Genomic DNA, 12,371 nt, shown 5'->3' with positions numbered 1-12,371 from the left:
CTTTTCACACCTCCAGCAGTCAATATATTTCAAAAATAAAAACAATTGTTATGCTGATTACCAAAGACAGCACTCACTGTACTGTAAATGACTCAATGTGGCATTTCAACCTTAACCCTTTAAATTTCAGTGAAGAATGTAAAAACTTAACTCAAATGAGAAAATGTTGAGTTGACCAAATAGTATGAGTGACAAGGTAGGGAAGCAGCAAAATATATTTATGCAACACAAGGTAGATATATATTTTTCATAGTGTTATGTAAACACTTTGCCATAACAGATAAGTGTAGAGGGTAAACTGAGCACAAAGCATCCAGCCTTATAGCACATAACCAGTTACTCATCCAACAGAAATCACAATCTAGCTCTGAAAAGTGAAAAATACCCTTGTTGAAAAGTAGCATTTGATGTAAAAAAAAAAAAAAAAGGTATTTAAGGGGATATATGAATAAAAGATTGTGTGCATTTTTCTGTGCAAAATTAGTTTTTTGCACAGATTTAGAAATTCAAATAATTAAAAATACTTCCATACAGCAAACAGTCAAATTTATTTTATTGATATTTTAAGTACATTTGGAAGGAAAAATAAGAAAAATAATTCTATATGACGCTGATAACTGTGCTCTGATAAGTTGTAAGAGTGGTTTAATTAATACCTGTCACCTCTCCTCCTTGCCTTGACCTGTGTTGAGACATTGCTTTCATTGATACATTACCATAGAAACAGAGCCCAATAGTCAGACATATTCTATTTATCATTTCCCTGAAAAAGCATTTTATAGCGAGAGTAGATGCGCTCAGAGGACAAACCAGGGGAATACATTTGAAAAGTTGTCATATTAATGTTCATTAAGTCCCGCCCCCCTCCCCTCCTCTCCTCCCCACCACCAAATAAACACATAAATAAATAAAAATTATAAAAATTAAAAGTTTGAGCGTTTCTCTTTCCCAGGGGGTTTACCCACACCACCTTTAGCATCCATCGGCTCATTTTTATTTTGATTAACATTTTTCCTTTATGTTATGTTATGTTATCACTCTAATTAGTGAAGAAAAGCAATGGCGTTTCTTGACTTGGTGGCACCGTCTCTCAACACGTGTTTCTTTTCATTTCTAACAAATCGGCCTTGTCTATGAATACGCAGTTGAGCTCAGAGACTCCCCCCACCCCCCATGGCGCTGATTGATGTGCGGATAAAGGTTGAGTGGCTGCAAAGCGCACAGGACGCACCGACTGGAGGAAGAGCTGGACTGATGTGGTAGACGTGGGTTAACCTGCACTGATAAACTTTCAGCAGGCCACCTAAAAAAAGAAAAAACAAACAAACAAACAAACAAAAAAAACACACACAGTGACTCGAAGATCGCTCCGGTTGATACCCACAGCCTACTTAATCGTACATGAAGGTAAGTTTTATTCTCCTTTCTAATTCGAGGTTCAGTAGAGAGGAAACTGGAGTTTTCTTTCGCTGATGAGGACATGAAAATAATTTTCAAATCATTCAAAACAGAGAACTGTGTACATATGCTATAAGAGTCTGAAATTATGAGGATACTTGAGGATGAGCTGGCTGCAGGGCAAGGAAATGTATTTTATATAACAAGTCCATTAGTCTGACCCAAATTGTCCACGTATTGGTGAAGTGGTCAGAATATATGAAACGTTGGTCAGATTAACAGATTACTTGTGTTTCTCTCTTAAATATAATCTTTAGGATTGATGTAAACAAAAAATGTTCAGTTGCATCTAGTTATTTAACAACCTCTGGTGTTTCGCTGTATGTCAACATATGACAAAGAAATAGTTTGCTAGATAAAGAAACAGTTTGTGTGTATGTGTGTGTCAGTAATTCATAAAAGATATATAAATGATGCTACAAATGTGTCCTAGTGTTTTTAGGAATCACTCTGAAATATTAACGCCTTGATAGTCTATTGTTTGTTTTCAGCACTATCGTGCAGTGCAATTGTGGGAAGTACAGTATGTACTAACTCATGAAACTGAGACTCTACTATACCAATCATCTATAATAGTGGAGAAAATGTACTGAATTAAAATCATGTTCATTCAATTCATGTTCCTCACATTTTGTTAGCTTTATCTTTCCACCCCACTGAATTGCAATGAGGAATAAGGCCTCAATATAGGCTGTGTGTATTACGTATTCTTGTTAACTCTTACCTGTGCTGCTCTTCATGTTGTATGGATAGAAAGTTTTCTTCTCTGCAAGCCTCAGAAAATGAGCACTACTCTGTCTGACTCTGCAGAGCCTGCGTGTTTCCTGATGGCTAACCACCAACCTAATGCCAGCTACAACTGCACCATATTGTCTTCCAACTGGTCAGCAGGGGGTGAGGCCCTACAGCTGCCCACATTCACCATAGCAGCCAAAGTCAGAGTGATCATTACCTTCATTCTCTGTGGTATATCTGCCTTTTGCAACCTGGCTGTGCTGTGGGGGGTGCAAAGGAACGGGAAACGTAAATCCCACGTCATGGTTTTGATAATTAACCTGACAGTGGCTGATCTGCTGGTGACCTTCATCGTGATGCCTGTGGATGCTGTGTGGAACATCACAGTTCAGTGGCTCGCTGGGGACTTGGCCTGCAGGCTATTGATGTTTCTTAAGTTGCAAGCTATGTACTCCTGTGCGTTTGTCACTGTGGTGATCAGTTTGGATAGACAATCTGCCATCCTCAACCCTCTGGCTATCAATAAGGCCAGAAAGAGGAACAGAGTAATGCTGACTGTGGCCTGGGGAATGAGTATTTTGCTGTCAGTCCCTCAGGTAAGAACAGGTAATTACGGTCAATGACATTAGCCAGAGCTCAGGACTTAAGTCCTTAAGTGGCCTGTGCAAAAAGTTATGACATTTTACAGAGAAACTGTGCTGCTTTCTGTATTCCTAATCCAATTCTTTAGGTTAAGCTGTTAACATATATATCATGACCATGTTAGGAAGTAGTGCTCCAACATGCTTTTTGAGAACATAAAACTGTGCTAACCAGTGTGACTGGTTATCCAGGCAAGGACCAAAGAAGAATAATTAATGGGGAATGAAGCCAGATGTGTCTGGAACCTTAAAGGATAAGGTGGCTTTATTATCGTTTATTCATTTCAAGAAATTTCACAAACAGATCAATTCTAAAAAAAAGAAATAATCATTAGATACAATGATAGTTGGCTTTGGTCGCCAAGTGTTCATAATAAACAAAATATGAAAGACAGCCAAATGAACTTCACTGATTTCTGTAAAGATCAAGTGTGTTTGTTTAACGAAGGAGTTGAACTTTTGCATTCTGTCGGCACTTTACAGGAACAAAGGAACAATAAATTGGTTGAACATGAAGTCCTTGTTCTCTAAATCTACCTGGATAGTTTTACCAAGAACCATTTTTATTTGAACTGTTTATATGCAACCTGAATATATTATATGAAGATATAAGCTGCAGGGGCTGGGAACTACTGACCTAATTCCTGTCCGCAGATCTCAAGCAACAGCAGTAGCACAAACCTCAGGGTCATTCATCTCAAAATGTGGGCAGATAAACTACATATCATCTGCACAACCAAACAGCCCTACATGTAAGAGGGAAAATATGTTTTCTGTCAGACTTTGTACTTTTCATGACCTGCGAGAGTCTTTTTTTGGGGGGGTGTCAACTACAATGATAATAAAGCTACCAAACATATGGGAGTAGCAATGGATGTTGTTTCATATACTCGACAAAACTCATCAGAATCTTGTTCATTTCCCTCTGCAGATATTTCTTTTTCATAATGTGACCATTGTCCATCCTGAGGACTTCACTCAGTGTACAACTCATGGAAGTTTTGTCACTCGCTGGCATGAAACGGCTTACAACATGTTCACGTTTTCTTGCTTGTTCCTGCTGCCGCTGGTCATCATGATCACCTGTTACACCAGGATCTTCTGTGAGATCTCCAAACGATTGAGAAAGGGCAACTGTAAGTGACTGGTACTTAAATTAACTGACCTGCATAGCATGTTTGATCTTTTTTTTAGTAGAAGCACGCTGATAAAAACCGGCTTGTGTTTATCAGATGATTTAATGTTTTTTTGCTCAGTAACGCACACAGAGCCTTTGGTGGTATGTAGGTAGTTAGGTTTTATTGTAGGTTTTGAAATATTTATAGGGACTGTTTTTTTCAGTGCATTTAACAGAAATGTTAGAAGCAGTTCACCTTAACAACTGACCTAGTAAACTATCAGTGCAGTGAGAAACGTTTTGGAATTGGCTGAACATTTAAATTAAGCAGATATTTTTCAGCTATTCATAGAAGTCACAAGAAAAAAACTGTCAGCAAAATAGTGCTACATTTTGCACATATTAAATAATTTTGCTTTATGAAATCTTGTCTAATTTGTACTTTGTTTTGTTTCTGTCATCTGTTCTGCTCCCAGTGCCCACGAATGAAGTGCATTTGCGGTGTTCGAAGAATAATATACCTAGAGCCCGGATGAGAACTCTAAAGATGAGTATTGTGATTGTTTTGTCATTCATTATCTGCTGGACTCCATACTACCTGCTGGGCCTGTGGTACTGGTTCTTCCCTGATGATCTGGCAGGGAAGGTCCCCCACTCACTGGCCCACATTCTGTTCATCTTTGGGCTTGTCAACGCCTGCCTGGACCCAATCATCTATGGCCTCTTCACCATTCATTTCCAAAAAGGGTTAAGGAGGCATGCCACCACAGTGTCTGACCTGGATAACAACACAGTTATAACTGGCTCTTTTACTTATGCTGCAAATTCTTTGCCACTGAAAAGAGAGGTGAGCCCTAGGAGTAACTGAAGCTGTGTAGTGAAAATCACAGCAAAGCAGTCCAGCACTGAGAGGGTCATATGGGGAGAGGGAAGAGGGTTATTGCCAATATTCATTATAATATTATTCAAAAATGTATTCAGATTAATTCAGTGTCTAACTATCTGAAATCCTACTATTTGTAATTGTTGGCAATGGGCTAAAACACTAGGGGCATAACAAGTAAAACCATAAGTTGGTAATTATAGATTGCATTTCCTATATGAAGGGAGCTTTATAAGTTACTGTTTGGATTACACTGACAACAAAATTTCCTATTATGAAGGAATTTGAATGTGTTTTGTGTATTGCAGTTTTTGTGGTCTTCTTCGATTAAATGTGTTCACTCTGATTTGGAGTGTTTGTGAATCCATGGCTTTTGGAAACATATTTTTGGAAGTAAAATTGCAGAAATGAAGCAATTCATACATATACAATAGCTGCAATTTTAGTCAAACAAATATCCATTGCAATTTTGTGTGCAGATCTCTTATGCAAAGACAATTCTGTCTCTGTACTGATGTGTAGCAGTGGGATCCCTGAGAGGATGGCTGACATTAAAAACATGACACATAAAACATTTAAGGGTCCCAAAGGCAATGACATCAGCCGAGTCATAGCAAGACATAGTAAGATACACTCATCCTTTTAAATTGGATGTTACACATGGCCTTGCAGCACCACACATAAAAAAATGTAGCCTATTTTAACACAAGAAAAAATGTTGTTCCTGTCATTTTATGATGAGATGTTTTAGTATTGGTGTCTGAAATCTGTCAATTTTTTACATTTATTGCTATATTAATGATATAAATTCATTATGGAAGAAATACAGCGTGTACAGGTACACTAAGAATTACAACACACGTCATCTAACAAAAAATTCCTTCATCAGAACTATTTTCCACGCAGTGTCTGAGTCAGACACTATTTTTCACAAAGGATGTACATTCTTATTTAGCATATGCATATACTTAAAAAAATAAAATATATAGAATGTTCTGCTCTAAATGCAACCACTTTTGATATAAAACTACATAAAATGAACATGCACCCAAACGCATAAAGTGATTTGTCGCAGTTCTTCAGTTGTCTGCACTGCTGCTCTGCCTCTTATGTGAAATCTCTGCAGTTTCCTGTAGTTTCTTCCATGTCTGTCTTATAGCATTGTTCCTTTCATCCACAGACAGCGCTCTTCGCATGAAAACACACAAGACACTACTTTAAGTTTGAAATGTGAAGTGACTCTACTCTTTCCTTGGGACAGGAATCTATATATCATCTGACTCATCATGGGAGACAAAGAATACAAACCTTTGCTGAAGGTAGAGATTGCACATTTCCTCCATAGTGTCAAATCTCAGTGTTTTTTGGTGTTGAGGAGAGTCTGGAAGTGAAATATGATACTGCATAAACAAGTCAGACTTTCCAAAATGGAACCTGAAAAGCTGACTCTGGTTGTCTTGATTGGAAGAGACACTGTCCATGGGGACCTGATCACCTGAGTTAGACAAGAAAACCCTTAGCCTTTTCATGTAAATCTATGGCTATACTAAATTCACATACACCTCTAGAACCTCTATAACACTGATTCCTTTTATCAGACTGACAAAACTTGAGTTTGGTTTAGTGAAAAAATTTGATTTTGGTCATACCTCGTATAAAAAGAGTTTGTTGTTTGGCATTGAGAGCATAAACAGGATTGCAGGGTGTAGCAATGAGATGAGTGCTGGGAGGCCTCAAAAAGCACACAGTGGTTTTGTTGACGACATCTTGGACAAACATTTTTCCATTCCTTTGTACCACAAGCAACTAGATGAGGGAAGAACGACAAAAGCAGGATCCAGTAAAACAAAATTTAAAATACTGTTACTGTTTTTAAAACAACTTTAGAGTTCTTACCAAGCTCTGCAGCAAAGGCACTGGTGCAGTGACAGTTGGGAGGTCTTTGCTGTCTTTTGGCCTGGACAGGTACAAGAAATAATGTGTACAAATATTTTTTTGATAGAATATAAATCCATTCAGTAAGTATGGAAACATGTAAAACTCAGGTTACCTTTCAGTGAGGAGGAGCGTGCTGGTTTGTCTCCCCCTTTCTGTGATGACTTTATGAATTGCTCCACTTTTACACACCACCAAAAGATGGACTTGTGATGCAGTAGAAGTCTGGGAGTCAGTAAACACAGGCCAATAATCCACAAACTGCATCCTGACAAAGGCACTGTCTGTTGCAGACACTGAGACAACAGAGGATGGAAACCCTGACAGAAAGACAAGAAAAACACATAGAAGGAGAATCAAACAGGATGTAAACTTGCTTATGTCAAAAACCACTATCAAGGTATTTAATCAAAGAAGCACTAAGAAATGCAGACATAACACTGTTTTCAAAAATGCAAGGGTAACCGACTTGCAAGAATGAGATGTGCTCTTTTTGTTGATTGTAGCTGCTATGAAGAGATAAAGAAAAAAATGGTGAACTTGTAATTGATGGCATCTTATTACATAGAGACATAAGCTACAGAATAGTCCCTCACATTATGCCATTTAAAATCCATCCATCCATCCATCCATTATCTCAGCTGACATCACGCACGCAACAGTGGAAAACTTAGTCAGCATTTAACCACACTTCCATGTCTTTGGACTGTGAGAGGAATCTGGAGTACTCAGAGAAAACTGTCACAGACAATAGGAGAACATGCAAACTCCACACAGAAAGGGCCCTGGGGTAAAACCCCAAACCTTGTTTCTGCATTTTACTGCCCAGTGGGTACTATACTATACCATAAATTCTCCTTATACTCCATGCATACGCAAGAATGCACATATTATTTGATTAATTAAAATTTTGTATGATTTTATGCAACATAATCAAGAATTATAATGAAGTTTAGATTTTCTCACCTGTTTGCCTGTCCCTGACACACACCAAAGCATCATCAAGCCCAAGAGCTACATAACGTGTACATCTAGTAACGGCAGAGCAGAGGATTTTCTTTGAGGTTGGCCACCACACATCTGGCTTGGGGTCCACGTTTGCTACAAAAAACAGAAAGGTCAAAACCACAAATGTATGTAGCTCTAGTACAACAAAACACATGACACAAGAGTAGGCATCCATGTAATTGGTCTCTGGGCAAATAAATAACCCATACCTGGTGTTTTTATTTGTGTTTTTCTAAGAAAATACTGATGGAGATTATGGCGGCCACCCCACCAAACACAGACAGCAACAGGCAGTTCTGCTGAGAAGACATGAGACATTAAAGCTGACATCAAAGAGGAGCATGGCCTGTGACTACAAACTACAATCTGGTATTCATTTAAACATAGACCGTGTTTATGGTAAATTATGCGAAGTGCAAGATATTTTCAGTAAGAAGGGCTCTGAAACTACTAGCCAGCTGTTTTACCTTATGTTTTATCATAGAAAATTCATAGATTAAAATAGTTTCAAAACCCTCCTCCTTCACAAACCTGGATGAGACTTTGTTTTGCTGTCAACAAGAAAATGAGAACAAGGGAGTAGAAAGTGGTGGGTGCAACATCTGAAACAGATAAAAGTCTGTGTGACTAATCTGACATGGCCATAGCCAAACATTTTACAAAGCAAGAAGCTGGATGGATGAAAATCTGTTTCAGAAGTGGTGGACACAACAGAATCAGCAAAAAAAAAAAAAAAAAAAAAAAAAAAATATATATATATATATATATATATAAATCTTGCAAAACTGAATGCACATTAAACTGGTCTTATACAGTATATAGCAATTTAGCTGTGAATGCAGGTTCTATCTGTGTAGACTTTATCCCACCTTTCATTTGTTTCTTTATTTCTTCCTCCATCTGTGTTAAAAGGCTGCACCTCAGTTTGACTGCTAGCAGTATCCAGAGACAATGTGTCAAAAGGTGTGTCATCTAGAAATGGCCCATCCAGAGCTGACCAGGCACAACAGCAGAAACAAGGTTGAGAGATACACCCATGATGTGTTAGATAATACTACAGTCATAATACATTTTTTGTGTTAATGAAATGATACCTGCTGGAATTTTGGGCGGCCTGATCTTAATTGTCACAGATGGTGGAGACCATTTCACATGCATTTGTTCAGAGGACTTTGAATCCTGGAGATAAAGAAAGGACAATATTTCTTCATTCGAATCATCCAATAATTTTCTCAAATAACTTAATCATGAAATTCATGATTAAATAACATGTAGTAGTGTCTGGGAACAAGTTAAACGACACATGTCATAGTCTACTATAAAACTGTGAATCAAAAAACCTACAGTAATAGGAAAAGCAAACGGAGGAGGACATTTTTACAAATGAATATGCCAAATATGTGCATAAAGACTACATTAAATGAGATGAAGAAAACAAAAAGACTGGGACTGGAAGCCAGTCTGGACTGCAACACATTTCAAGCTCCTCCTTAGGCCAAGCCATGTTGTGTAAAAAGAAAATTCACATTGTGGTAGTTGATGACAATCCAATTTCCTGCTAATAAAATGCCTAATATTATCCCAAACAATTTAAGCCAGTCCAAGAATGAAATTACAGAGCTATACCTGCTCTTGTGGCCCAGCCTCCTTCAGCTCTTTCAGCCAAGCTTCTAAGGGGAAGATATAGACTTCGAGCCAAACAGCACCACTGCCTGATGGGATTGAGTATTTCAATATGATGTGAAGTCTTTAATTAAAATTTCATATAAAAATAATAAAATTAAATGGAATAGCTGAAAACTGTCCTTACTTACACATGATTGATGCAGCTCCATAGTGGCCCCCTTCAGACAGTTCAAACGTCAGGCAAATGCTCCTTTTGTTGATATTTTCCTAATATTGACAGCATTTTAAAATCTGTTTCTTTATATGTATTTGTCTGTGGGTGATTATTTTACAAAGTAGAATGAGACAGCATATTTCAAACAGTCGATAAAAATATGATGGTGAGTGACAATACGCACCATGATGTTAATAACACTGAGGAGGTGAATCTTATCACAGTGATATGCAAAGACTCTGGCAACACCTGCAGTGGAAGAAGAGAGCAGCTGATGTCAGCATCACAATACATTTTAACAAACATGTTTCTACACCTGAAATTGTCTTGGTTGGTTTCTGGTTTTAATCTTCAGCTCAATGCATCATAATTCCCAACTTGAAGAGTATACAAGTGCAGTCGAAGTGTACAAATCAGTCTCGTTCTGTTTGTCACCATATAAAAACCAGGGGCTGAATTCACAAAGTGGCCTAGTCCAAAGGCTTTTTCATAATAACATAATTCTAAGAAAACTTCTTAGGTTTTGTAAGAATTTTCCCCTTACAATTAAGACTAAATCCTAGTAAAGCTAAAAGTTACTCTAAAGCATTTAAGACCTAAAAGCTCCTGAGGTGATAAACTGTATAGGGAGGAGGACTTTTATGAGATTTTAAAACACAGGATAAAATGGCAAAACGACAGAGATAAAAGTAATATTTTCCAAGCTCTGAATAACAGTGAGTTAATGAAACACTACAGATTAGTCTGGGCAGGAATAATGTTTATTATTAAACATTAAAGCAATGTTCTCCCACACCTGTCTCTTGGTTTGTGCGATACCTGGGCCAAATTTTCTGCTTAAAATGCATTGTTTTATGCTCTTCAACTAATTGAGCTAATAATAAAATTGGTAGTTGGGTTTTCCGGTTCTTTTACCTGTTTTCATTACTGATTCCTTGTTGTCTGCATGCCAACCAAAGCCACAGCTTGAATAGACTGGCCAGCAATAACATTAATTAATGAAAATTAAGCAATATTCTCACTTTTTCTCACAGAGATGTTCATTATATACAACAGAATATACAATAACTAATTATAACTAAATGTAATAATCGATTCCACTGTCCATAAAATCCCCATTAAGAATACATTTTTTTAGCCAATAGACTTTGATCAACTAACCAATTGCAGAGGTTGAGTCATGCCAACTGGCAACTTGGCAAGCTTTTATTTCTTCCTTGCTGAGAATGTTCCTAAATCACTTCTAATTTAGGACTCCTTCCTTCTGTTTTTGAGCTAAATAGGAGCTTTCTGAGAGTATTCTCTAAATGTCTTTAAGTAAGGCCCCTGAAGACGCAGGTTTATACCAGAAAAGATAATGAACACAACAGAAAGTTAGGGCAAGCATAGTGACTGATCAGAGGTGTTCAACCCACCCATATCATCAATAGTGCCAAGTAGATAGGTTGTCCCAGTCATTCTGGTCATCTGAATAGATGTAATTTCCAATTTGTCCTGCAGCCACTCTGCTACACAGATGAGAGAAGATGCGGACCACAGAGACAAGCCATGGGAGTGACCCAGACTGAGGTAGCTGCCGTCTTCAGAGCACGCCAAGCAGTTGGTGCACTGAGGAAGCTGATGGACAAGTCAACAATAACAAATCACCAGTTTCTTTGGGAACCACTTATCTTTTTATTCCACACTCTGCTTATTGTCATTAGCAGAATACTGATCAAAGGCTTTGTGTACCTGTGAAGTTTTTTGGGGATTTTTAATGTTGGGCAGCACAAACAATCTCGCACAAACAGCAGTTATACACTTCAGAAGCAGTTCAGCTATATGGTTTGTCAAGTCTTTACCATTGAACATTTCAGTCATAGATCTGTACCTGTGCTGCCCGGGACAGTCTTAGTGTAGGTGTTTTATTTCTGGATTTCTCTGCTCTGCCAGCTGCTTCCATTCCTTTTGCAGGACACGTAGACATAAAAAAAACCAAACACGAAAATGACAAAAAAGTTGTAGGCATATAAACTAACGCTAGATTGGTTTTGAGCAGAGCAGTTTTTAAGCTAGCTAGCTAATCTTAAGGTGAGTTCGTTACTGTTAAACTAGCTACAGCATCTATTCACATCATCTGTCAACATTAAGAACTACAAAATCCACATTAAGGACTACAAACTTTGCATTAGAAACAACAAAAGGAACTCGCAACCACTTCTATTAAGGTGTGAATAAAAAATAAAACTTTTAAATGTCTGTGAATGTCATGTCACTGACCAGCGGACTTACCTAGCTTAGCTTTCCACACTTTATGCTAGCAGCGGTGAAGCGTCTCACGGTCGTCAAGACAACAGCGTCTGCAAGAACGCACTGTTGCCAGGTCCGCGAAAATCCGCGCAGCACGGGACAATATCCTGTAGAGGTTTAACAAAAGCAAGTATCTCCGTGTCAGTACCATCAGTTCTGTATTGTAAGAGTTTGACCAGTGTTAGCGGTCAATCTACACAATTTAAGGTTATTCTCTGGTTACAACTATATAAATTTAGTAGAATCATTTATGTGAAACGGGTGTTATCACTGGTGTTATTTATATACATCAGGCTGATGATGACCATCCAAACGAGACAGAATAGTTTTTTGGGTAGCCTACCACTATCCAAAAGTAACGTATACTTCCTTGATAAAGTATTTATTACTTAAAATTATGGCTTTATTGCTAATGGACATTTAGGACAGTTTTATAGACCCAAGGCATTATTAATAACTTCTCGT

General features: G+C 37.9%; 2 protein-coding genes across 4 annotated transcripts; one reads left to right on the top strand and one right to left on the bottom strand.

Moving 5' to 3' along the window:
- The first annotated feature begins 2,240 nt into the window (after positions 1 to 2,240).
- On the top strand, positions 2,241 to 5,204 carry LOC113122760 (putative gonadotropin-releasing hormone II receptor). The gene is made up of 3 exons (XM_026294303.2): positions 2,241 to 2,789; positions 3,766 to 3,970; positions 4,428 to 5,204. The coding sequence occupies exons 1-3, from the start codon at positions 2,241 to 2,243 to the stop codon at positions 4,817 to 4,819; spliced, it is 1,146 nt and encodes a 381-aa protein (XP_026150088.1). The 3' UTR covers positions 4,820 to 5,204.
- On the bottom strand, positions 5,185 to 12,021 carry wdr93 (WD repeat domain 93). Of its 3 annotated transcripts, none has more exons than XM_026294299.2 (16): positions 11,889 to 12,021; positions 11,488 to 11,561; positions 11,033 to 11,234; positions 9,802 to 9,866; positions 9,592 to 9,670; positions 9,404 to 9,489; positions 8,872 to 8,956; positions 8,647 to 8,770; positions 8,309 to 8,379; positions 7,987 to 8,076; positions 7,736 to 7,870; positions 6,885 to 7,089; positions 6,731 to 6,791; positions 6,484 to 6,640; positions 6,143 to 6,329; positions 5,185 to 6,022 (listed from the first exon to the last, which is right to left on the bottom strand). In XM_026294299.2, the coding sequence occupies exons 2-16, from the start codon at positions 11,557 to 11,559 to the stop codon at positions 5,914 to 5,916; spliced, it is 1,728 nt and encodes a 575-aa protein (XP_026150084.1). In that variant the 5' UTR covers positions 11,560 to 11,561; positions 11,889 to 12,021; the 3' UTR covers positions 5,185 to 5,913. The 3 variants fall into 3 exon arrangements, with proteins under 3 accessions (XP_026150084.1, XP_026150087.1, XP_026150086.1); XM_026294302.2 differs by having other exon boundaries at positions 6,143 to 6,215; XM_026294301.2 differs by having other exon boundaries at positions 7,987 to 8,073.
- Between the last annotated feature and the right edge of the window lie 350 nt (positions 12,022 to 12,371).

Source organism: Mastacembelus armatus, chromosome 3 (genome assembly GCF_900324485.2).
Source record: "Mastacembelus armatus chromosome 3, fMasArm1.2, whole genome shotgun sequence".
Lineage (NCBI taxonomy): Eukaryota > Metazoa > Chordata > Actinopteri > Synbranchiformes > Mastacembelidae > Mastacembelus > Mastacembelus armatus.
Note: the sequence above shows the minus strand (reverse complement) of the source record. Positions and strands in the feature narration are given on the sequence as shown.

Coding starts and splice junctions, on each gene's coding strand:
- LOC113122760 (XM_026294303.2), top strand. CDS start 2,241: ATGAGCACTACTCTGTCTGACTCTGCAGAGCCTGCGTGTTTCCTGATG. Junction 2,790..3,765: donor TTTTGCTGTCAGTCCCTCAG/GTAAGAACAGGT, acceptor TTCCCTCTGCAG/ATATTTCTTTTTCATAATGT. Junction 3,971..4,427: donor ACGATTGAGAAAGGGCAACT/GTAAGTGACTGG, acceptor TTCTGCTCCCAG/TGCCCACGAATGAAGTGCAT.
- wdr93 (XM_026294299.2), bottom strand. CDS start 11,559: ATGGAAGCAGCTGGCAGAGCAGAGAAATCCAGAAATAAAACACCTACA. Junction 8,771..8,871: donor GCCGCCCAAAATTCCAGCAG/GTATCATTTCAT, acceptor GTGCCTGGTCAG/CTCTGGATGGGCCATTTCTA. Junction 6,330..6,483: donor ACAAACTCTTTTTATACGAG/GTATGACCAAAA, acceptor TGTCTAACTCAG/GTGATCAGGTCCCCATGGAC.